The sequence below is a fragment of the Aquarana catesbeiana genome, linkage group LG01 (assembly GCF_042186555.1).
Source record: "Aquarana catesbeiana isolate 2022-GZ linkage group LG01, ASM4218655v1, whole genome shotgun sequence".
NCBI classification, from domain to species: domain Eukaryota; kingdom Metazoa; phylum Chordata; class Amphibia; order Anura; family Ranidae; genus Aquarana; species Aquarana catesbeiana.
In genome coordinates, this window is record NC_133324.1 from 569,086,345 (window position 1) to 569,113,432 (window position 27,088).

The following is a 27,088-nucleotide window of genomic DNA, read 5'->3' on the forward strand; positions in this document are numbered from 1 at the left end:
TGTTGCTGATACTCCAGGTATTAGTGGTGAGATGTACTGGCTACACTGGCAAAAGTCTGATGAACACTGTATAGTAAGTAGGGTTGTCTTTGCTGAGATAACCCTTTGTAGCAGTGTTACTTCAACTCCTTGGACCTTTAGCCATTCCCCTTTTTATAGCACAGGTGAGCTGGCTAGGACCAAAATCCCAGAAACTAAGCTAGGATTATTTAACCCTTTCCCCAGCCTTGGCTCACTAGACTATACACACTTCAGCCTGCCTAAACCCTGTCTCTCTAACGATGGAGCTAGGGGACATGTCCCCCAAAGCCTGATTCAGGAGACTAAACGAGTCCCTATTACAGGACCCCAAAATACAGACACTGTTTAAACAGGAACTCAATTCTTGTCTGAAAACAATAGTCAGGACACCTTCCCATTGATAACCTGGGAAACATACATATGCAATACATATTTATAGATGTATTTGATCAAACAGGGCTCTAAAATCAAGAAAGAAAGAGATTCTCAGAGATCTCTTCTCTCATGGACCAAAAACACAACTGTAGCAGTAGATTTCAAAGTTCAAAATTCTAAAATTCTATCAACAAAATGCTATTTTTTACATAAAACTAAAACTGGTCAAAAGCCATAGAAACATATACACTATGGGTTCAGCAATAAACCAGGAAAGTTCCTAGCAAGGGTGCCACAAGAAAAATGGTTGATTGCACATATCCCTTACATAGAAGCTAAACCAGGAACAAGAAGCTAAATTAGCTCTCAAAGACAGGTAAGGACTGTAAGGCACCTAGCCCAGACTGGTTTTCAGAGCCCTACTATAAACATAAAATCCTATCCTGAGCACAGAATTTCTGAAAGCACAAAACTCCCTAGATGAGATAACCTTCCCTGCAGATTCCCAATGGGCCCACAAAATAGTCATACCCAAAGATGGGAAAAACCTCTCACAATGCTCCTACTACTTCCCTATTTTAAAACAAGAGAAGTATGTTTTATTTATTTTTTTTATTTACCCATTATACTTACCTAGAGGGTGCACCATCGGACGATGCTGCATCTGTCCCTCGCCGCCTCTGCACTGAGAACCGAGCCATCAAAGACAATGGCTCGGTTCTCTCAGCTCCCCAAGCGGAGAGCTGCTGCATGTCAGTCAGCAGCTCTCCTCTCTGCCCCTCCACGCTCATTGGAGCGCTGAGCTGTGCAGGGGCGGGGAGCGGCCATGTCAGTCTCTCAGCGGCTCGCTGAGAGGCTGTGACAGGCATCAGTCCAGGCACCTGGCAGATCCAGACTTTATTGTCACGATGATGCGGTGCCTGGACTAATTCCAGTGACGTCAACAGAGAGTGGACTTCAGACCACTCTCTGCTGAAAACAGGTCACAAGAGTACCAAATGAATTGCACTCCCATGACCCATAGGAAAAGCCCAGTCAAACAAGCTCAGGCTGGACTTCTCCTTTAATGCTGAATGTGGATCTTAAAATCTTTACTAAAATACTGACTATATGGTTAAAAAATGAATAAAAACCAAGCGCTGATGTGGACAGATATGTGTGATATAAATAAATTGTGCTTAAAAATATATATATACCAATATAGTTAGTGCTATGAAAAAATCAGTAAATTAAAGCTGCTATCAATATAGGGTGATCAGATAACCAAACAAATAGTACTAAGTATAAAATTGATGCGCTTTAAATAAATAGTGCACAATATGCTGCTGCGACTAAGCTTAAATCCAGGAATAAAAAATGCATACATGTGAATAAAATAAATGAATAATTATGGTGCTAATACATGTGTTAAAATTGCCAAAATAAATCTTCAAATTGGTGATGTGACGGTGAGTATAAATAAAATAATAATGACACTCTGAGTACAATGTCCAGGCAGAGATAAATAGTGGGAGAAAGTAAAAAAAAAAAAAAAAAATTTAAACAGTTCCTTCCCTTAATCCAGATTGATTGACTCACTGGGTTAGATCGTTTGTACCAGGATATTTAGTTTTTCTTGCATCCCACTTCAGCAATTACACTGCTGGTGATTCGGCTCTCAGGATAAAGGTTTTATGCAAAGCAAACAAAAAAAAAAAAAAAAAAAATAGATCATTGTGCAGTGAACTTACTAGATAGTACATAAGCAAAACAGGGACAAGAGATACACTCACACACTCCCGGTCTATTAGAAGCAAAATAAGCAGATTGCAGTCAGCCGCTGTGGACGAGGTTTCCCATAGAGAAACAGCTGCTGTTAACCTTCAGGTGTATTGCAGCACTGAACGTCCTAAGCTCCTCCCACGCGTTACATCACTGACACGTGACTTTTTCAAGGATCCTTGAAAAAGTCACCAGTAGCCCTAGCCCTACTTCCATCACGGGGTCTGGATCAAATCTGTCCCCAGCTTCTCCTTGGAACACATCCTTGAGGTCTATTGGCTGATATCCAGTTGGCGGCCCTTCCTGATGTTTCTTCACCCCACCAGAGAAGTCAAGAAGGGAGACAGAGGTTCCACCGTTCCGGATATCGTTTTCCAGCCTAGGTTTGGCTCCATGCACCATTGACTCCATGTCATATGACAGTGGAGTCCACGTCATCTGGTAAGAGTACCCATCTTATCTTACTTCCTGATGTTTTCATTCTGATGCCCCATATCGAGATGTTGGTTTACAGCTACGGAAGTTCTGTACCCCGTTGTTGACTCAGTCACAGATCCACACCGTGCACCATTGACTTTATTTTTTAGTTTCACATCATTTTTTGGTCCATACCAGTTCCTCTTAATAATTTGAGTTTGGAATCATCCATTTACCATATGTGGACACTTTATACTGTGTTTGTTCATTTCATTTCACTTATGGTTTTTGCACATATGCTTTACTGTTCAGTACAGCATCTCTTACTTAATTGTTTCACTACACCCTAACTTCCTATTACTTCTTAGCGCTGCATTTTTTTCCCTTTTTACACAATGCACAGGATTAATCCCTTAGATTCCACAGTGAGTATAACAAGCATGCTTTACTGCATATACAGAATGATTTTCCTGTTGTGGGTTTAGTAACACTTTAAGATCAAAGAGACCTGTTTGGATTACTTTAAATTAAGCAAAGGCGCCAGACAGAGCTGTCCTCTATCTCCATCGATTTTCATTCCCCCCTGGAGCCTCTCTTGTGTTATATTCGATCCAAACTTGATATTAGATGAGTCCCCACTGCCTCCACCTGCGAAGTTGCGGCAGTTGTTTTTTGTCACACACCCTGAAACCACACTGCCCAAACGTTGTCACCACTGAAAGTGAACCTCACAAAATCAGAGGCCTTAAACTTCAATGTACACAACTGACCCCTGACTACAGTGAACAAAACTTCCCACTGAAGTGGGCTTAAAACAACAAAGTATTTAGGAGTAAAAAATGCCTTTTCAGTAGACAAGGTCTTTGCTATTAGCTCCCCCTTCCTCTCCACATTTAAAAAGGTCTAAAAAAATGGTAATAGGGAAATTGTTTCCTGGTTTAGGGGGAATAGTATCCTAAAAATGTATCCCCCTGTGAGTTCTCTATCTACTTAAAACCTTATGCATCAAAATCTGCAGCCCATTCATTAAAATCTACTTTGCAAGGAATTTCAAATCTTCCCCTGGACCCACAGAGAACATAAAGTAAATGCTTGTAGTCTAGCCAAATATAGGGTGGTCTAAATGATAAAGGCTCTAGACTGGTGTAAACATTCTTACACAAAACTATGGGTTCAACTGAAATAAGGGCAATTAGACCCACTACTACAAGGTGTTTTCTGGCTCACATGTTCACCTGAGCCACAACAAGAACCCACCCCACAATAATTTTAACACTCCAAGTACTCACACACAGGACAAAATGATCTTCATATACTTTCCCTTTATAGGAAGAAGCCCTTCCCACCAGGTGGGAATACCACTGTTAAAAGCAAACAAATTCAGAGTGAATCACTTTGTGTCCTCCAAAGGATAAAGGGTGACCCAAATGCAACATTTTTTACTGTTCTTAACCAAACTATAGGAGATAGTGAGTACCAACACTTTTGAACACCTATGCCTAGACTCTACTGCTCTAGGTCATGCCTTCTCCTATTTCTTTTGCCTACTAAATAAACCACTAGCTGGCTTCTCTCCACAATACTTACAGAAGTATGAGAGAAAGAGAGACATTGGGACCACATTCAAAGCCAACCTATGAGGCTATATTCTCTATTTTGCTCATAAATCTTCTCATAAATCTATAGCTAACACAATACAGGAATTAGGTTTTAAAATCATATCTAGGTGGTAAAGAATTCCTTAGACATTACATACTGTAAGATCTTTCCACAAACTTCCCCTCTGTGCTAGAGATGTCAACAGTCAGTCAACACTATACTGTACTACTTCATACCTTTTAAGACTGTCCCATTGGGCCCTTTTGGGATGAGTCAATCAATATCTAAGAAACTTAAAGATACTGACCTGGGTGTCACACTTACATGTCCCATGTTCTACTGCTGGGTCTTTCTTTCTGTGTGTGACTGGGCTTGCTGCCTGCATATATTTCTTTAACAACAAGTATATCACGGTTCCGTCAGGAGTTATATTCTAAAGTTTCTCCAATGTGGCTTCTTATGTACTCATAGAAAACAAAATGTCCATCATTGCACAAAATTCCACATTTACTTTAATTTATAAAAGGTTTAAAAGTTACACTCACATGCATATGTGCCTTATGCCGCGTACACACGAGCGGACTTTCTATCCTACTTGGTCCGGCACACTTTCCGACGGACTTTGTCCGCCAGGTGCGCCGGACTTTAAAACGAACGGACTTGCCCACACACGCCGGGATTTTCCGGCGGGCTAAGTCCGCCCGTCTTTCCGACGGACTTTCGCCGGAGTTCCGGCGGACTTTCAGAATGAACGGACTTGCCCACACACGGACAAGTCCGTTCATTTTGAACGTGACTCAGGTGCGACGGGACTAGAAAAGGATGTCAATCTTGCCGCTTTTATCGGCGAGATTGACACCTTGCGAGCCCCGTCGCGGGGCATACCAGGCCCTTAGGTCTGGTATGGATTATAAAGGGGAACCCCGCTACGCCGAAAAAACGGCGTGGGGTCCCCCTAAAATCCATACCAGACCCCGATCCGAGCACGCAGCCTGGCCGGTCAGGAAAGGGGGTGGGGACGAGCGAGCGCCCCCCCCCCTCCTGAACCGTACCAGGCCGCATGCCCTCAACATGGGGGGTGGGTGCTTTGGGGGAGGGGGGCACCCTGCGCCCCCCCCCAAAGCACCTTGTCCCCATGTTGATGAGGACAAGGGCCTCTTCCCGACAACCCTGGCCGTTGGTTGTCGGGGTCTGCGGGCGGGGGCTTATCGGAATCTGGGAGCCCCCTTTAATAAGGGGGCCCCCAGATCCCGGCCCCCCACCCTATGTAAATGAGTATGGGGTACATGGTACCCCTACCCATTTACCTAGGAAAAAAGTGTAAGTAATAAAACACACTACACAGGTTTTTAAAATATTTTATTAAACAGCTCCGGGGGGGATCTTCCTCCGGCTTCGGGGGTCTTCTTCCGGCTTCGGGGGTCCCTCCGCTTCATCTTCTCCCGGCGTCCGGTTGGTTCTTCTCCGCTCTCCGGCCTCTTCTCCCGGTGTCGCAGGTCTTCGGCCGGCCCCTCCGCTCTCTTCATGTAGCTCTATTGCGAGCGGAGGTCCGGACTTCTGGGCTTCTTGGCTTCTTGGCTTCTTGGCTTGGCTTGGCTTGGCTTCTCTTCTCTTCCCCCAGATGTTGACACGACGCTCTCTCCGGCTGGACTGGTTTCTGAGGGCTGCGTTGTGACTTATATAGGCGGAGACCCCGCCCCCATATGATGTCACAGTCCCTGGGCATGCTGGGACTGTGACGTTTTAGGGGGCGTGGTCGACCACGCCCCCCGACCACGCCCCCTAAAACGTCACAGTCCCAGCATGCCCAGGGACTGTGACATCATATGGGGGCGGGGTCTCCGCCTATATAAGTCACAACGCAGCCCTCAGAAACCAGTCCAGCCGGAGAGAGCGTCGTGTCAACATCTGGGGGAAGAGAAGAGAAGCCAAGCCAAGCCAAGCCAAGAAGCCAAGAAGCCAAGAAGCCCAGAAGTCCGGACCTCCGCTCGCAATAGAGCTACATGAAGAGAGCGGAGGGGCCGGCCGAAGACCTGCGACACCGGGAGAAGAGGCCGGAGAGCGGAGAAGAACCAACCGGACGCCGGGAGAAGATGAAGCGGAGGGACCCCCGAAGCCGGAAGAAGACCCCCGAAGCCGGAGGAAGATCCCCCCCGGAGCTGTTTAATAAAATATTTTAAAAACCTGTGTAGTGTGTTTTATTACTTACACTTTTTTCCTAGGTAAATGGGTAGGGGTACCATGTACCCCATACTCATTTACATAGGGTGGGGGGCCGGGATCTGGGGGCCCCCTTATTAAAGGGGGCTCCCAGATTCCGATAAGCCCCCGCCCGCAGACCCCGACAACCAACGGCCAGGGTTGTCGGGAAGAGGCCCTTGTCCTCATCAACATGGGGACAAGGTGCTTTGGGGGGGGGGGCGCAGGGCGCCCCCCTCCCCCAAAGCACCCACCCCCCATGTTGAGGGCATGCGGCCTGGTACGGTTCAGGAGGGGGGGGGGCGCTCGCTCGTCCCCACCCCCTTTCCTGACCGGCCAGGCTGCGTGCTCGGATCGGGGTCTGGTATGGATTTTAGGGGGACCCCACGCCGTTTTTTCGGCGTAGCGGGGTTCCCCTTTATAATCCATACCAGACCTAAGGGCCTGGTATGCCCCGCGCTCGCCGCAATAGGAAGATTTGTTTTTCCTATTGCAGCGAGCGCGAGATGCAATACCATCCCCTCGTGTCGTATTTGGTCTGTCGGACCAGCCTACACACGAGCGGGCTTTCCGTCGGACCAGCACACACACGAGCGGACTTTCCGCCCGAAACTGAGTCCGACGGAAAGATTTCAAACATGTTTGAAATCTAGGTCCGGCGGGCTTTTGGGAAGAAGTCCGCCGGAAAAGTCCGCCGCCGCCCACACACGGGCGGATTGTCCGGCACACTCTGGTCCGCCGGACCAAGTATGCCGGAAAGTCCGACCGTGTGTACGCGGCATTAGACCAGCACTGAGTCTGTCCAGCATTCCAGTAATGGCCTGTAATGGGCGCTCTGTATGCAGGGAACCAGCGTGCCATTTAAGCCTCAAGGTGAGCGTAGTTCATAGGCAGGATGTGATGTCAGCGTCGCACAGTTAGCCTTAATGCGTTTCGCATAACATATGCGTCATCAGGAAGCTTCTGTCTGTTGCGTCACTGACGGAACCGTGAACACGGTGAATAAATATATGAAGAATATAACTAATGGGACTTGTAGAACACACAATTTTGCAAAAGTGTTTGTGTTTTGTTTTCATTTTTTTTTTATTTTGATTTTCTGTCTCACTGGATCTAAGGGGCATTGCATGAGATAGTAATTGATGGTTTATATGCATTGTTTAATATTGATATTATATTGACTTAATCAATTGGTGGAACATTCATGCAGTACAAGGGTGAGCGCAACTACCTAATACAGTTTTCAATATTTTTACCATGCATTCTTTTATTGACTGGTCTCTCTTGCATCTCTTTACTGCTATGGCAAACTCCATCACATTTTTCTTGTACACAAATAAGTTTTAATCCAGAATTTTCTCTGTTTCCTAGGTCAGCCTACTCCCCTGACATCTCTGATATAAGTTTCCGGGTCCTTCTTCGCTTTCCACAAAGGGTTAAAAATCGTGGAACAGCAGATTTTTTGCCAGTGAAACCAAGGCATACTTGGGAATGGCATAGTTGCCACCAGTGAGTTCTAATTACCTCTTATGACATTATCACCCTCTTTTACAAATGTCCTATTTGCACTTATCCTCCCTTGTATTTCTATTCAAAAGGCATTATCACAGTATGGATTCATTTAGTCACTATGATCTCCTGCATTCTGCAACCCAACGTAGGGTGGCAGAGGGACACAAGGCCAGCTTCTGCTTGGAAGATACGACATGTGATTTAGGAATGAGACGACGATATGCCTGCACAGCACACACCCAGGTGATAATAAAGGAATATTTACTTATGGAACTTAAAACTAAAAATTGTTGTTTTACAAGATAATGGGTAACTTAAGGCCTCATGCACACTGGACGTTTCTACAGCTGCTATTTTTGGATTTAGGTGTTTTTTCTACAGCCAGTAAACTCCCCAGCATGTTATCCTATGTGTCCATGCACGCATAGGCTGTTATCAATGTTTTCTAGCTGGAACCCCCCCCCCCCCCAGAACTAGTGGGTTTGAGTTTTTCAGCTGTAAAAATGCCCTAACTGATAAAAGCTTAAAAACAATAAAAAACGCAGAAAAACTTGGCTATTCAGCTTTTATCAGCGTTTTTGAGCCATAGGCTTTTGTGGGAGTATAGTTTTGTTAAAAAAGCTAAAAAAAACTACAGCTAAAAAAACTAAAAATAGCTACTGCAAAAATCCTGCAAAACTTATTCTACAGCTACAGTTTTTTACAGCTAATGCTGCTGGCATTGTATAATGTCCAGTACAATATAATACTAAGAGAGGAAGATACATTAAAAATCTTTAAAGGAAAACTATGGTTTTGAGTCAATGTTATTTAATTTTTTTTAAGCTCATAAGCATTTAAACTGATGTTTTTTTCTTCTTTTCTATTATGTATATAAAATATCTTTATACATATTAGAAGATGAGTGACTGCATTGGCTCATTCATTTGTGTATGTGTTAGTTGCAGATTGAGCTATTCAGCTTTGAAACCATAACCTTTTAACATTTTTTTAAATTTATATGACTATATTAGCAAAAAAAAATGTGTTGCAGCAAAATTGCAGGTAGAAAATGCAATAACCCAAAAATAAGAGACATCAATAACCAGAGAAAAGGGAAACATTCCACAATTACACTATCTTTTTCCTTCTGTTTGAGATACAAACTGACATCCCATCTATAGTTCAGACCTTTGGAGATCCTGGAGCAGAGTTTGAAGATCCAAAATACCTACCGCTCCCGGGAGTATCTGATATAAGTCCCTTCCTCTAGCTGCAGAAATTATCCTTGAAGCTACGTTAACATCTGAAAGAAGACCTAAAACACGTGGTTTAGGATCTAGTTAAAGTGGGGAGACCATGCGGTCATGTAGGAACTTAATCATTTGCACCCAGTAAGCTTGAATATCAGGACAGGTCCACATTAAATATATTTTATGTATTTTTTTTTTTTTTGGTTGAATTAGGTGGACTTGTGTCTTTTTTCAACTTGACTAACTATGTAAATGAAAAAAGTACTGGAATAGCCAGCACATCTAGGGCATAGTGGGCTGTAATTTAACCTCTTGCTGACCAGTGCACAATGATATACGTCGGCACAATGGCATGGCTGGGCAAATGTGCATACGGGTACATCCCCTTTAAATCATGGCATAGTGGCCGCGCGCCTGTCGTCTACTCCGTGAGCGTGCCCGTGGGTCCCGCGGACTTGATGTCCGCCGGGGGCCGTAATCGTGTCACGGAGCGGCAGAACGGGGAGATGCCTATGTAAACAAGGCATTTCCCTGTTCTGCCTAGCAACAAGACAGAGATCTACTGCTCCCTGTCATCGGGAGCAGTGATCTCTGTCATGTTCTAGTGAGACAATCCCTCCTACAGTTAGAATCACTCCCTAGGACACACTTAACCCCTTGATCGCCCCCTAGTGTTTAACCCCTTCCCTGACAGTGTCATTTACACAGTAAATAGTGCATTTTTATAGCACTGATCGCTGTATAAATGACAATGATCCCAAAATAGTCTCAAAAGTGTCCGATGTGTCCGCCATGTCGCAGTCATGATAAAAATCGAAGCTCGCCGCCATTACTAATAAAAAAAATTAATAATAATAATGCCATAAATATATCCCCTATTTTGTAGACGCTATAAATTTTGCGCAAACCAATCAATATATGCTTATTGCGATTTTTTTTTTACCAAACATATGTAGAAGAATTCATATCGGCCTAAACTGAGAAAGAAATTTGTTTTTTTATATATATTTTTGGGGGATATTTATTATAGCAAAAAGTAAAAAGTATTGCTTTTTTTTTAAATTGTCGCTCTTTTTTTGTTTAGAGCACAAAAAATAAAAACCGCAGAGGTCAAATACCACCAAAAGAAAGCTCTATTTGTGGGAAAAAAAGAACGTCAATTTTGTTTGGGTGCAATGTCACGCAATTGTCATTTAAAGTGACACAGTGCCATATCGCAAAAAGTGCTCCGATCAGTAAGGGGGTAAATCCTTCCGGGGCTGAAGTGATTAAACAATATTTAGAAATTCTTAGTGGAGTTAAATAGGCTCTGTGTATGATGTACAATTGTGTCAATCGGTCAGAGAGTCTAGGTGAAGTCAGCTTTGTGCCTTCTAGTATTTCGTCCCATTCTGACTCCCCTACAGAGCCGACATCTCCTACCCAGTGGGCTCTGGCCCTATCAACTACTCGATTAACAGTGGGGGTACGCAGTGTGGTATACAATGCAGATAATAATTTAGTGGGATCTTTGCCAGTGATTATGTCCACTAAGGGTAACTTTGCAGAGGGGGTATATTCTCCGGGAACTGGGTTTGGAGGGCATGACATAGCTGTAATTACCTGAATAGCATGTAGGAAGGGAGCTCAAATTCCTCCTTCAAAGACTGAAAGGGCCTCACTCCTGTGGGACTAAGCACCTGATATAGGTATATTATACCCTTTGAAGCCCATAGATCAATGTCCGGGATAGAGGATAGTTCCTGTAATTGGGGGTTATGCCACAAGGGGATGTGTGTATGGTAGGGTAGGGCCTTGATTCTGTTAAGAGCTGTCTCCCTAATACGCCTATGATGAAACAACATGGAGTCTCGGGGGCTGACTGCAGCTTGGTGTTCCTTACCGCTAAAGAGCATCTGTAGGGGGGAGTGCACAATGCAGTTTGGCTGTCTACAGACTAACGTTTGATACCTAAAAACGTCCAATTTGTGAAGGTGGTAAAAGTGAGATAGTTGGGCTGCTGAGTAGTAAGAATGGAAGTCAAGTAGAGCCGTGCCTCCTAAGGTGGTAGGGTTTTTAAGAGTGAGCCAGGACAGGAAATGCCTTCCAGGTCCCCAAATAAATGTATTGAGGATAGTGTCAATTGTTTTAAAGGTTTTCAGGGGGAATAGGACTGAAGAGTGTGAATACATATATATATATATATATATATATATATATATATATATATATATATATATATATATATATATATAGGAACTCCTGCCCAAGTTCCTATATATCACCTCTTGGTAAGGTTTACCCTACCCATCACCCCCAGTGGAAGTCTCGCCCAGGATTGTGTGCGGGCTTTCAGAATAGTAAGTAACGGTTCTATGTTATTGTTTATATAGTCTTGGGACACTCTGGTAACTCGATCTCCTAAGTCCTAAGATTAGGGAAACACTATTTAATGGGAGGGAGGCTGAACTGCTCGTTGGTGGATATGGGTCTAAGGGAAGGATTTGCAATTTGCTCCAGTTAATTTGCAGCCAAGAGTGTGAACCAAACTCCTCAATAGTCTGAAGGGCAGCTTGCAGTGAAGGGCCTGTGTCCTCTAAATACAGGATCAGGTCATCTGCGTACATTCCTACAGTTTCTATGAGAGGGCCTGAGCAAAGACCGTGTACATCTGGGTGTGTTCCAAGTGAAATGGCCAGCAGTTCTGTGGGCAGGGCATAAAGAAGCAGGGACAATGGGCATTCCTACCGGGTACTGCATCTCAGGGGGAAAGAATCTGAAACCCAGCCATTCACTGACACTCGAGCCACTGAAAAGTAATACAGTAATTGTACCAATTTAATAAACTTTGAATCAAACCCGAAACCTCTCAAACATTTCCATAAGTATCCCCATTCCACGAAATCAAACACTTTAGCAGCATCTAAACCACCACTGCTCTGGTACCAATTACATCATGACAAGCTTGGATATTCATATAAAGGCAGCGAAAATTCATGGCCATGTTTTTCCCGGGCATAAATCCTGTTTGATCAGGATGTATAAGTGATAGAATTACTTAGTTAAGGCAAAATTTTAATGTCCACTTTCAACAATGATATTGGCCAGTAAGATTCGGGGTAGTGGGCGTCTCTACCCGGTTTGGGAATTACAATAATCACGGTTTCTCGCATGGACTCAGGTAAGGTACCAGACTCAAAAATATGGTTATGCAGTGACAATAATTCAGGGATTGGAACTTCTGAGTATGTCGCATAAAAGTCCAGAGGTAGACCATCATGTCTGGGGGCCTTGGCAGGGGCAAGGGAATGCAGCAGTGGCGATTTCATCCACGGAAAGGGGAGCCTCAAGATCTGCTACATGGGTCTCAGTCAACTGTGGGAAAACAATATTCTGTAAGAAAGCTTGGGTTTATGACACAGAAATGTTTGTTTGTGAGGAGTATAGTGTACCATAATAAGAACAGAACTCAGCAGCAATCAATGAGGGGTCAGTAATAGGAGCCCCCTGTCCATCCACTAAAGTTACTACTACCAGAGGCCTGGAGTCTTGATGGGCCAGATGGGACAAGAGTTTTCCTGCCCGCTCTCCCTGCTCGAACACTCGCTGCCGACAAAAGAAAAGCTTCTGTAACTGGTCAACGATCCGAGTTTGGGATTTGAGTGCGGATATGTTGGCAGGCGTAGGGTCTGACATGAAAGCGTTAGCAAGGGAAGTTAACCTGACGCTTGTTGAAGAAGGGCTTTGGAGGAGGCCTTCAAACAGCTTATACGTCTGGAAAGGCAGTTAGCCAGAAAGGATGTAGTCACCAGGAGTGGGGCATAACCTGCGGGGCTAGGTGGAGTATTACCCAATAGGGAGCGTGGTCTGACAAGGTTCTGGGGTGAAAGCCTGCCTCCTCCAGCAGAGGGAGCAAAATGTCAGACATCACTATGAAGTCTAAATGAGACATGGTAGAATACATTGCTGAAAACCAGGAGAAGGCTTGGATGTTTGGATGGCTATACCGCCACATACTGTATCTGTCAGCGCAAAGTCTGTGAATAAACGGCTTAAGCGAGTGCTAGCAGGTAGTGAGGGGGCCAGATGTAAATGGTCTAAGGCTGGGTTAAGGACCATGCTTAAGTCCCCTAGCCATATAGCAGGAGTGGCAGGATGCTGGGCCATAAACAGGACGCCTTCATTAATCACGGCAGAGCTATAGGGGGAGCAATGTAACAGGCCAGGATCAGGTAAGGCCTACCATATAAGGTAACATGCATTAAAACAAACCTGCCCTCGGGGTCTGAGCGTATAGAGATTGGGGATGAGCTGAACACCGCCAGTTCGGTTCGCAGCAGAACATGCGAAAAGGCAAATTTGTTTGAACACGCGAACACCGTTAAAGTCTATGGGACACGAACATGAATAATCAAAAGTGCTAATTTTAAAGGCTTACATGCAAGTTATTGTCATAAAAAGTGTTTGGGGACCTGGGTCCTGCCCCAGGGGACATGTATCAGTGCAAAAAAAAGTTTTAAAAACGTCCGTTTTTTCTGGAGCAGTGATTTTAATAATGCTTAAAGTGAAACAATAAAAGTGAAATATTAATTTTCGTACCTGGGGGGTGTCTATAGTATGCCTGTAAAGTGGCGCATGTTTCCCATGTTTACAACACTCCCTGCACAAAATGACTTTTCTAAAAGGTAAAAAAGGCATTTAAAAGGGGAACCCCATGCCAAATTTTTTTTTAAAAATGGCGTGGGGGTCCCCATCAAAATCCATACCAGAACCTTCAGGTCTGGTATGGATTTTAAGGGGAACCCCGCGCCAAAATAAAAAAAAAATGGCGTGGGGGTCCCCCCAAAAATCCATACCAGACCCTTATCCGAGCACGCAACCTAGGCCACAGGAAAAGAAGGGGGGACGAGAGAGCGCCCTTCTGAACCGTACCAGGCCACATGCCCTCAACATGGGGAGGGTGCTTTGGGGTAGCCCCCAAAGCACCATGTCCCCATGTTGATGGGGACAAGGGCCTCATCCCCACAACCCTTGCCTGGTGGTTGTGGGGGTCTGCGGGCGGGGGCTTATCAGAATCCAGAAGCCCCCTTTAACAAGGGGACCCCCAGATCCCGGCCTCCCCCCCGTGTGAAATGGTAACTGGGTACAAATGACTTGTCCCCAAGCCGTGTCATGTCATTTTTACCATTTTCACACTTTTTTGTGAAATGGTAGGGGTACATTTGTACCCGGTTACCATTTCACACAGGGAGGGAGGCTGGGATCTGGGGGTCCCCTTGTTAAAGGGGGCTTCCAGATTCTGATAAGCTCCCCGCCCGCAGACCCCCACAACCACCGGGCAAGGGTTGTGGGGATGAGGCCCTTGTCCCCATCAACATGGGGACACGGTTGATGGGGACCGACAATTCATTATAGCCGCGAGTACTTTTAAATGACTTTTTTCCTTTAGAAATGTCATTTTGTGCAGGGACTGTTGTAAACACGGGAAACATGCGGAACTCTACAGGCATACTATAGACACCCCCCAAGTACAAAATTTAAAGGAATATTTCACTTTTATTGTTTCACTTTAAGCATTATTAAAATCACTGCTCCCGAAAAAACTGACATTTTTAAAACTTTTTTTGCATTGATACATGTCCCCTGGAGCAGGACCCAGGTCCCCAAACACTTTTTATGACAATACCATGCATATTAGCCTTTAAAATTAGCACTTTTGATTTCTCCCCTTTTAAAGGGTGTTCCACGGCTTTCGAATTTGCCGCGAACACCCCAAATTGTTCACTATTCGGCTTACTTTCGACTCGAACATCGGGCTCATCCCTAATAGAGATAATCACAAGCTGAACCGTTTTAGCTATTACAATTGAAACTCCCCGGGAATAAGGGGTATGGGTAGCATGATAAGCCCATCCTATCCAAGGACGTTTAGGGCGAGTTGGAGCTGGCCAGTGATATGCGTCTCCACCAGTACCACAATATCTGCCCGATGGGACTTGAGGCAGCTGAAAACAGCAGAGCGCTTCAGCTTGTCACGGATCCCACGGACATTCCATGTGAGAAATTGTATGGGGCCATATGGAGGATGTAGCGATAGCAAGCAGGAGTAATACTATCTTAGCTCCCAAAGCAGGTTTGCATAGGTTATAGTATAGTAATTAAAGAGGATATGTCCGAGCCATGAAGTACCTATAAAAAAAGAGCACCATGCACATAACGATACATTGCAAATAGAAAACCTTAACCAAAACATAATAACCTCCCAAACTCCCCACCCTGCTCTCCGCAACCCAAACATAGCAGGAGCATAATACCCGTAACTTGTACAGAACGGATGGTCAGAACTGAGAGGTCCATACTAGAAAAATGAGGCAGATGATGGAAGGGGAAAAACATCCCCCAAACCAGAAAAAAATAGAATCAGGGTAGTATGGAGTTTTAAGGTTCTATGGGGGCGAACATACGCTGGGAGAGGAACTAGCAGTAGGACTCATATTGTGGTTAGAGTGTTGCAATGTTCCACAGAAGAGCTGGTATAGTTCTTAAAGTGTCATTAAACTCATTAATATGAAAATAGTTCCTCTGCAAACCCCCCCCCCCCCCATCAGTGCCCACAGCTTATAAATCTTTTTACATTAAAATACTGCCACTATATACCTTTTTTGCTGATCTGTATACCACGGTCACATGATAAACTGTGCAGTATGTCCAGTGCTTTCAGGCAGATTTCCACAACAGCCTGTATACATGCCCACATGTGTGATGTCAATATCATGTGACCTGAACAGTTCAATTGAAACAGGAAATGTTCTCTCCAGCAATAGAGACTAAACTGAGCACGTGCAGGATGGCTCCCCTCACTGCATTATATGGCCTTGCAAAGATAGACAGTGCAGGAGGGAAGGATCTGTCCATATAGCGTCAAAGAGCCTTTTTACACAATGCAGAGGATTAACCCCTTAAGTTCCACAGTGAGTATAACAAGCATGCTATTCTGCATATACAGACAGATTTTACTGTTGTGGGTTTAGTAACAGTTTAAGTATGCCCGTGGTAGATGAAAGTGAGAATAGAAGTTTGAGTGGGAAGCCAGGGGAAAGAGATCATCACCAATTGGTGAAGAAGCGTAGTGCAGTGCCCATTTGGATACAGAAAGCTGGGAGTATAGGTTGGTACCCAGAAGGGCTAAAACATTGTAGAAACTCCATCTGCAGCCACCAAAAACATTAGGGAGAGTTCCAACTGGGAACAAACTTGTTCAGGTAACAAAGTGGCTTCAAAGGCTTGTACGTAGGCATCCAGTATAGTGCAGGGAGCTGCAAATTGCCCATAAGTGAATCGGCTTACTCACAGTAAATGAGGGGAAGCGTCCTCATCATGCAGGGCAATTTCTATCCGCGTCGTGTTCATCCAGGTCTTCAAAAAAATGCACCCAATCATCACTCCATATATGGAGACGGGCTGCAAACAGCACGCCGTATGTCAAATGGTGTATTCTGAGGCGTTGTTTAACCACTGAAGGACAGGAAATATTTGCCCCCTTAATGACTAGGCCTTTCTTTTGCAATACGGCACTGCATCGCTTTAATTGACAATTGTGTGGTCATGCGACGTTCCCACAAATAGAGCTTTCTTTTGGCGGTATTTGATCACCTCTGCGGTTTTTATTTCTTGCGCTATAAAAAAGAGCAACAATTTAAAGAAAAGACAATATTTTTTACTTTTTGGTATAATAAATATCCAAAAAATGAAAAAAAAAAAAAAATTTCTTCACCAGTTTAGGCCAATATGTATTCTTCTACATATTTTTGGTAAAAAAAAAAAATATATCGCAATAAGTGCATATTGATTGGTTTGCGCAAAAGTTATAGCGTCTACAAAATAGGGGATATATTTATGGCATTTTCATTATTATTGTGACATTGTGGCGGACACTTTTGGTAACTTTTCAGAAACTTTTGACACTTTTTTGGGACCATTGACATTTATATAGCAATCAGAGCTAAAAATAGCCACTGATTACTGTATAAATGTCACTGGCAGGGAAGGGGTTAACACTAGGGGGCGATCAAGGGGTTAGGTGTTCCCTAGGGAGGTGTTTCTAACTGTGGGGGGAGTGTAGTGACTGGAGGAGGAGAGAGATCATTGTTCCTGATCACTAGGAACAGCAGATCACTCTCTACTCCCCTGTCAGAATCTGTCTGTTTACAGATCCCCGCTCTGGCCCTCGGAGGAGTGATCGTGGGTCGCTGGCGGACATCATGGCCGCTGGCTATATGGATCAGCCCTGGGGGTGCATGCCCCCTAGAGTTCTTAAAGCAGCCTATGGCGATTCGCGCAGCCATGCCAACCTGCCACAGTATAATGACGGTGGCAGGTCAATGAAGCGGGACCGCTGCTTTTGGAGCCCTGCCGAAAAGTCTGGGAAGACCGATATATGTCCGTTTTGAAATGGGATGTTACCCCATTCTCGTGTCAGTTGCAGGACTGCATCGCAATCTCAGTAGTAGAGTTTTGCTATGAAGGTACAAGGCTGTACACCCTCTGGAGACTGGCAGGCTGGCATGCGGTTCGCGCGCTCCACCACAAATGTGGTGGAGAAGGCCTCTCTGCCAAATGTGTTAGTCAGGAGATTCTCTAAAAAGATGGCAGGGTCAGGGCCCTTGGATCCCTCAGGGAGCCCGATGAAACAGACATTACAGCGGCGAGTTCAGTAATCCTGATCATCCTGCTTTTGAGCGAGCTGCTGTATCTGGCAGTGAAATGCTTCTGCAGTATGTTGTGAAGGGTGAAGAGTGTCCTCTGCTAAGCTGATCCTCCTCTCCGCTTTCATGACCGGTCTCACAGCTTGGTCATGTCCTGCCTGATTAGAGAGATATCTACCTTAACCTCCTCTATTTTAGTCGTCAGGGTCACCTGGCAGGTGGAAATTGCTTCCAGTACCTTTGCAGTATCAGCCGCGGTAGATACAAGCGCCATCTTGTTCCGAGGGGCCCCGCTCCTGTCTCCGATATTTCTCAAGAGAAGGAGTGGCGGTGGTGTTTTTCCATGGCAGGGACATGAAGAGAGAGGTTTACATTCTACAAGCAGCAGTTGATAAGGGGTGAAATCAACAGATGTCAGTATCAGGATAAACCAGGAGCAGAGCTCAACACACGTGCATCCTACTTCATTGCCATCCAGACCACGCCCCCCAGAAAGTATCCTTTTTAAATAACTAAACACAAATGAGGTCATATCACCCCCTTCCCCTGCTTCGATACATTAGACAATTTATTGCACTGGGGTTAGGCCCATCCAAGTAGTATTCCCCCTATTCTTATTCTTAGCAGCATAATAGTGCAGGCAACATATTGCAGGGAACATGCTGTGCAAGTGATCACATATATTACATATGGCATATTACCCTACTTTTCCAGTATATTCAGTTCTTTCTGAAAAAAAAAAAAAAAATCACACAAAAGTTTTTTTATTGCCCATATAAATTCCCCAGTTGGGATCGCTCTGATTGTGTGTGAGGAGGAGTTGCAGCTGGGAGCTTGCATGTCTGTATTTGCTGGGCAGTATTTAGCTATTGTACAAGTAGTAACCCTCTTTGCTGTTTCATGCTGTCATATCCAAAACATAGTTTTGTTATAATTGGATGAGTACTGTAAATTTGAATATTTTATGTTCGATTCACAAACGGTTCCAGCCCAAATGTCATAATTTCCCATGATTTTGAAAGGTTGCCAATGAATCTTTCCTATCACTGTACATTGGTCTAATGTATCTAATCATTTTCAAGAGGTGCATGGGGGGTGATATTACCTCATCTGTGTTTAATGGTTTTGAAAATACATTTCTTATAGCTAGAGGAGGGAACTTACATCTGAGCCTTCAAACTCTGCTCCAGGATCCCCAGTGGTCTACACTAAAAGGTGGGATTACAGGATGTCAGCTTGCATTTATAATAGGTTGAACAAGATACTGTGTATATTCTAGAATGTTGTTGGATTCTGGTTTGTGGTCCAAAGGGAGTCTTGCCTTGGCACTAGTGTTCTTTGAGCAGATGCAGGACAAGGAGGTAGATCACAGTTATTGTCTGTATGTCTCAGGCATGTGTTTGATAGAAATTATTTAACATCAGGAAAGTACAGGAACACCTAAACAGGAAGGAAATAGAAAGACACAAGGCAGGTTTTATCTTTAAATAGAAATTAGAGTTTATTATCTGAGAGACAATAGCCACAATTATTGTTTGGCGACTGAACAGTATGTAAGCAGCTGGATTAGGCTTCAACGTAAAAGCGAGAGATCAGGCATGTTAATCTTAAAATAGAAATTACAGTGTATTATTCAAGAGACAATAGTCACAAATATTGTACAGTGGCTGGACACTATATAAGCAGCTTGGTAAAGCCACAATGTAAGAGGGAGGAACAATGCAAGTTTTTTGTTCTACTTACCAGTAGAGTTAAAGTGATTTTAAAGGCATTTTTTTATTAACAATAAAAAAAAAAAATGAGGTTATACTTACCTACTCTGTGCAATGATATTGCAAGAGTGGTCTCTTACCTTTTCTTTGGCAGTTCTTTGCTGACCCTGTTTGCTCTTTCTTCTTGTGGGTGCCCCATAGCAAGCTATGTGCTATGGGGGCACCTGTGCGAGCGGACTCCTAATCCGTGCTGTGTGCATCCATAGACACCCACAGCACATCTCGGCCATACCCCCTGCTTCTTCCTTACAGGATTTGACTAAAAGGAGCCTATGGCTCCTGCTGTTGCCTGCGTCTCCTTTCAGACCAGGAAGTAGAGGAGCAGTGCTGCAGATGGGACAGCACTGGATCGGCGAGAAGAGCTAGGCAAGTGTTTAATGATAGGGGGGGTTTCAAACCTAAAAAATTAATTGTTGTCAATGGTGCCTGTTCACACCTGAGCATGCAAACAGTGCTAACATGCACCATACAGAAGAATTTACTTTTTAAGTTTGAGTGTTTCTTTGTAGATTCAAGCTTCAAGCTACAAAACATTCAAGTGTAAATACAGCCTTAGACTTTAGAACCACATTAAAGATTTGAGAGACAGTTGCCAAAAATAGTGTTTAGTTGCTGGACGAGAATATAAGTGGCTTGATAAGGTCACAATGTAAGAGGGTGAGATCAGGCAGGACTTATCTTGAGTATATAAGCAGCATATTGTAAGAGAGAGGGACAACACAGATTTTTTCTTCAAACAAACATTATAGCAAATTATTTGAGGGACAATTGCCACAAATATTGTTCAGTGATAGACAGTAAGCAGCCTGTTAAGGTTACAATTTAAGAGGGAGACATGATGCAAGTTTCTTGAAATAAATATTTAGCATATATCTTTAAATATATATTAAAGTGTATTATTTGAGAGACAGTGACCACAAATATTGCACAGTGCCTTGTGAATGTGTCAGCAGTAGGTAAGGTCTCAGGCATATACACAGCTTGCTAAGGTCACAATCTCCATGCATATTGTACAGTGGCTGGATAGTAGATAAGCAGCTTAGTTATAATGTAAGGGGGAACAATGAAGCAGGTTTTATCTACAAATTGAAATTAAAGTGTGTTATTTAAGTGACAATAACCAACAATATTGTACAGTGGCTGGACTTTGTGTAGGCATCTTAGGCTGGGATGTAAGAAGAAGAGACAAGACAGGTATTAAATCTATATAAACTTTTTAGTTTGCAATATTTGAGACACAATAGTCACAAATAATACTGTTGCTGGATAATATGTGCAATTTGCAATGTAAGAGGAAGAGATGGGGCAGGTTTCATCTGGAAATAGAAAATAGAGTGTATTGCTTGAAAGACAATAGCCACAAATATTGTTTAGTGGCTTAATTGTATGGCAGCAGATTGGTATGGCCACAATATAAGATAGAGACAAGGCAGGTTTTAAAAATGAAATTGGCATAAATAATTTAGTGACTGAAGTATATTATTTTAAAGACAACAACCACTAATATTGTTCAGTAGCTGGACAGTATGTAAGCAGCTTGGTAAGGTTGCAATGTAAGCTGGAGAGATGAAGCAGGTTTTACCTTGCAATTAATATTAGTGGCTTTTATTTGAGAAATAATAACCACAAATACAGCTTAGAGACTGAACAATATGTAAGCAGCTCTGTAAGGTTGCAATGCAAGAGAGAGACATAACATGTTTTATCTTAAAATAATGGATGTTCCTTGGTCTCCTTCTGCTCAGCATCCTGAAGCTGGATGATGTGATCCAAAGAGCTGAACTGCTTAATCGCTTGCTGACCGCCATACATACATATATAAGGCCTGTCAGTAAGTGGTTATAGTAGCTAACGGCTGTGACTAATAAAGCCTGGAACAGATGATGAATTTGTCACTTTCAGTCTCAGAGCTGTTGTTCCCTGATTCTTACACCCAGGGAAATAGACAATTAAGCATGATCTGTACTTGTACATTGTGGGTCTAATAGACCCCTAATGTCTCCATAAAGAGTACCTGTCACCTGCCCAAAGCTATCACATAGGGGGCTTGTTAGACCCATTGTGATAACCATTAACTTAAATGAAATTAAATTCACAATTAAAATTGAATTTACAATTAACTCTACACTGATAACCTGTAAAGGCTTTAAAGTGTCACCTATGGAAAAGTTCAGGTACCATAGTTTGTCACCATTTTTTGGGTGCACTCTATATTGAGTCTTGGCAATGAAATGATTCCCCTGGCAGCTGAAATAATTGCCCTGGTAGCCCTGTGTTATTTGAGAGACAATAGCCACAAATATTGTTCAGTGGCTAGACAGTATTTAAAGTGGGGTTCCACCCAAAAAACAAAAATACCTGTAAAAATTCTAAAAAAAAAAACAAAAAAACATTTGGATATTTTTTTTTTTTCACTTACCTCTAAATGCCTGTTGCTAGGTGGTCCATCGTAGTCTGCCTGTTCCTTTGCCTGGGCTGGTGACATCACTTCCCCCCAGGCACAGGAAGGGCTCCGCTCTGCTCCCTCCCTCCTGTCAATCATCTGGGACCCAATACAGGTCCCAGGTGATTGAGCGGCCAATCACGGCGCGCGGCGCAGCTCGCGCATGCGCAGTGGGTGCCAGGCTGTGGAGCCACAGCCCGGTGCCCACAGTTGAAATGCCGGCGCCGACAAGCGGAGGGGGGGGGACGAGCGGAGCTTCGATCCCCCGCATCGCTGGACCCAGGGACAGGTAAGTGTCCAATTAAAAGTCAGCAGCTGCAGTATTTGTAGCTGCTGACTTTTAATTTTTTTTTTTTTTTGACGGCCCCCCTGGGTGGAACTCCTCTTTAAGCAGCTTTATAAAGCAGCAGTGTAAGACTTCATGTAGCCTACCCTGGCAGCTCCTAAACTTGAGTTTGGAAGCTTTTGGCATTTTTTTTTGCCAAAGCTTCTAAACCCAACTCCATAAACACCTATGTGTCAATGTACACATAAGCTTTAAGCATAGCTTAGGAGCTGCCATGTTTAGTTGAGCTTCATTCTCCCACTCCTGAATGCAGAAGAATCGTGTTCAGGATAGAAACGTTTTAATAGCCAGCTGTGGGAAAATGCAAAAAACGTCAAAACCACAGTAAAAACGTGCCATGATTTTGCTGCATTTTGTGTTTTCTCGTGGCAAATGTAGGCTAGTGTACATGAAGCCTTAGAGGAAAAGGTGAGAGGTTTTATCTTGCAACTGATTAATTAAAAACTCTTCTCCTATTTCCTTGCTTAATGGGGATAGTAAAAGTGTTTGTAGAAGGGTCAGTGATTAAGGCCTCTTCAGCTGAAATGGATTAGCCTCTTGGCCATGTATAGATTTTTATGCCATTAAAATATTTAATAAACTTTTGAAACAAAGCTGCAGCAGAGTGGCAGCTTTTTGCACTTTGGATTCTGGTTTGTGGGCTAACAGGAATCCTGCCTCGGCACCAGCTTTCCTCAGGTATGTGTTTGATAGAAATTGTCTAGCATCAGGACAGTACAGAAGCACCTAAATAGAAAGCAAAAAGAAAAAGACAAGGCAGGTTTTATCTTGAAATAGAATTAGAGTGTATCATTTGAAAGACAATAGCTACAAGTATTATTCACTGGCTGGTCAGTGTCTAAGTAGACAAGTGCATGACGAAAAAATGAACTTTGTTCTAGTTATTTAGTTTTGTTAACTTTGGTTGATTAATTTAATTCCTATTCGGGATTCGTATTCTGAATTAGTTTTATGTCTTTTTTCGCATTTTCTTCGAATCGACCATTTTTTTGGTTTCAAAACCTTTGAATCGATAAAGTTTGAATCAGTTGAATCCAAAATTTTAGATTTTGTTTTCTATTCGAATGTGGCAAAGGGAACAAACAAAAGAAAAATCTTCATCAAATGAATACAATGACTCTTCAAATCACCCTTGGCTTGACAGCATTATTTCAAAATGGTACTCTAATAACACACAGTCTTTTATTTCAGAAATATGTTTACAGTTCGAATTTGAATGGAATTCAATGTAAAATTCAATTTAAACTATGAAAATTCAGGCAAATTTCGTTTCATTATTCGGAGCATTTGGTAAACTTCATTTATACTGTAAATCCGGTATTTGGATATATCCGCATCTCCAAATAACGAAAAAATTTGGGTCAAAATATAAGGGGAAGAGACAGGGTAGGTTTTATCTTGAAATTAATATTAGTGTTTATTATTTGAGAAATAATAGCCAATACATTTCTTTAGTTGGTGACAATATGTAAGCAGATTGGTAAGGTCACAATGCAGGAGGAAGAGACAATGCAGGTTTTATATTGAAATAAACACTAGAGTCTATTATTTAAGAGACAGCAGGCACAGATATGGTACAGTAGCCAGACAGTATGTAAGTGGCTTGTAAGCCACAATGTATGAGGGAGGGATGAAGCAGGTTTATCTTGTCTTATCAAAATGAAATCAGAGTATATTTTTTTGAAAGACCATACCCACAAATATTGTTCAGCTTCTGGACAGTATCTTAACACCTAGGTAGGGTCACAATATAAGAGTGACAGATGAGGCAGGTTTTATCTTAAAAATAAACATTAAAGTGTATTATTTTAATAAAAAGTAGCTACAAATATTGTGCATTGGCCAGACTGTATGTAATATAAAAGCAATACAAGAGGAAGAGGTGAGGCAGGTTTAAAAGGAGAAGTCCAGCCTGAGCTTTTTAGGCTGGGCTTCTCCTATGGGTCACAGGAGTGCAATTCGTTTTGCACTCCTGTGACCTGTTTTCAGCGGAGAGCGGTCTGAAGTCCGCTCTCCGCTGAAGTCACTGCAATCAGTCGAGGCAGCGCATCATCCCGACTTAGGAAGTCTAGATCCTCCAGCTGCCTGGAATGATGGCAGTCTCAGCCTCTCAGCGAGCCGCTGAGACGGCCACTCCCCGCCCCTCCACAGCTCAGCGCTCCAATGAGCGTGGAGGAGCAGAGCAGGAGAGCTGCTGACTAACAGTCAGCAGCTCTCCTCTTGGGGAGCCGAGAGAACCGAGCCATCAGCGGTGTTCGGTGGCTCGGTTCTCACTGCAGAGGCAGTGGGGGACAGATGCAGCATCGGTCTGATGTTGCATCCACCTAGGTAAGTATGAATCTAGAAAAAAATAAATTAAAAAATACTTCTTAATTTTGAAAAAAACAGTGTATTATTCTAGAGACAATAGCCACAAATATTGTTCACTATGTAAGCAGCTTGGTTTGGCCACAATATAAGGGGAAGAGACAAGGCAGAGTTTTTTCTGGAATAAAAATTAGAGTGTAATATTTGCGAGACAATAGACAACATTTTCAGGGACTGGACGTGTGTAAGCAGGTTTGTTAGGCCACAATGTATGAGGGTGGGATGAGGTAGGTTTTATCTTAAAATAAATATTATAGTGTATTGTCTGAGAGGCCATTGCTACACATATTTTAGTACTGAAGCACAGTAATAGGCTGCAAGCTTTGAGGTCCAATGCAGGAGTTACCCTGCAGTAAACATTACAAAATTTGGCAGCTGTGGTTCAGCTGCAGACACATTGTGTGGCACTTTTACAATGCTGGTGCAGAGGATTGGTAGCAGGAGCTGGTAAAGATGGCAAGTGCCAATTTTTTATGGTCAAATGACAATTAAAAATTTGTCTGTGGGGGGCGTGGCCAGGCTGGGCATGTGAGTGAAACAGCCTCACAGAGCTCCCGACTAATATCCTGCTACCGATCCTGATTAAAGAAAGTGTGTATTTGCGCTGCCTAACCACATGCCGACCAGCCACCGCAGTTGCACTATGTAACGTCGCTTTGTCCTGTGGCCACTAGTGAGTGCATGGCGGTCTCGATCACTGCTGGGCTCCCGCGATCGCCGCTGAGACATGGAGAACCGGGAACTGTGTGTGTAAACCGGTCCTCTGAGGGGAGGACAGACAGATCGTCTGTTCATACAGAGTATGCACAGTCCCTGCACAGTCCCCATCCCCCTTCAGTTAGAACACAAACTAGGACACACTTAACCCCTTCACTGCCCCCTAGTGTTAACCCGTTCACTGCCAGTGACATTTTTGCAGTAATCAATGCATTTTTAATCGCACTGATCGCTGTATTAATGCCAATGGTCCCAAAAATGTGTCAGAATTGTCCAACGTGTCCGCCATAATGTCGCTGTCATGATAAAAATTGCAGCCATTGCTAGTAAAAAAAATTGATAATAAAAATGCTATAAATCTATCCCCTATTTTGTAGACACTATAACTTTTGCACAAACCAATCAATATACGCTTATTGCAATTTTTTTACCAAAAATATGTAGAAGAATACATATCGGCCTAAATGGAGGAAAAAAATTGTTTTTTTATATATTTTTGGGGGATATTTATTATAGCAAAAAGTAAAAAATAATGCGTTTTTTTCAAAATTGTCGCTCTTTTTTTGTTTATAGCGTTAAAAATAAAAACCGCAGAAATGATCAAATACCACCAAAAGAAAGCTCTATTTGTGGGAAAAAAGGGACGTCAATTTTGTTTGGGTGCAACGTCGCACGACTGTGCAATTGTCAGTTAAAGCGATGCAGTGCCGTATCGCAAAAAGTGCTCTGGTCAGAAAGGGGGTAAGCGGTTAACTACTTAAGGACCAGGCCATTTTTGGCAATACGGTATTGCGTTGCTTTAACTGACAATTGCACAGTCGTGCGATGACATACCCAAACAAAATTTATGTCATTTTTTCCCACAAATAGAGCTTTCTTTTGGTGGTATTTGATCACCTCTGCAGTTTTTATTTTTTGCGCTAAAAACTAAAAAAAAGAGCGACAATTTTGAAAAAAAAAAACTATATTTTTTACTTTTTGCTATAATAAATATCCAAAAAAAATTTGTTCATCAGTTTAGGTCAATATATATTATTCTACATAATGTTGACACTTTTTTGGGAACCAGTAACATTATTACAGTAATCAGTTCTAAAAATATGCACTGATATTGTACTAATGACACTGGCAGGGAAGGGGTTAACACTAGGGGCGATCAAGGGGTTAAATGTGTTCCCTCAGTGTGTTTACTAACTGTATGGGTGACTGCGTGACTGGGGAAATACACAGATCCGTCTTACTGCATAGCAGAAAGACAGGATCTGTGTGATCTTCCTTGTCAGAACAGAGATTTGCCCTGTTTACACAGGCAAATCCCTGTTCTGTCACTGCGGGGAACGATCGTGGGTGGCCGGCGGACATAGAGTCCGCCCCATCCGCTGATTGGTCCCCCGCTGCCCAGTGGGCGCGCGCCCACAAATCGCCGTGTATGAGCCGATGTACACTGATGGCGATTCACGGGAACCAGCCTCGTACAACTGCGGCGGCTGGTCCTTAAGAGGTTGAAACAGATTGCCTAATTATTTGACCAACCTCTGGTATTAAGTGAACATAATCATAGGTGCTTAAACATATTATAGAAAATGTCTCATATTAAATTTATATTCATATGACATCAACCCCTTATACACTTAATGACATAA

At 43.2% G+C, this 27,088-nt stretch overlaps 1 protein-coding gene across 1 annotated transcript in view; it reads left to right on the forward strand.

The window, feature by feature from the left end:
- The window catches only part of LOC141106451 (uncharacterized), an 83,689-nt gene that overhangs the window by 35,668 nt on the left and 20,933 nt on the right, over positions 1–27,088 (forward strand). Inside the window, exons 3-4 of the mRNA XM_073597240.1 lie at positions 7,744–7,881; positions 7,971–8,127. Coding sequence (XP_073453341.1) covers positions 7,744–7,881; positions 7,971–8,127 — 295 coding nt within the window. The remainder of the gene's footprint in view (positions 1–7,743; positions 7,882–7,970; positions 8,128–27,088) is intronic.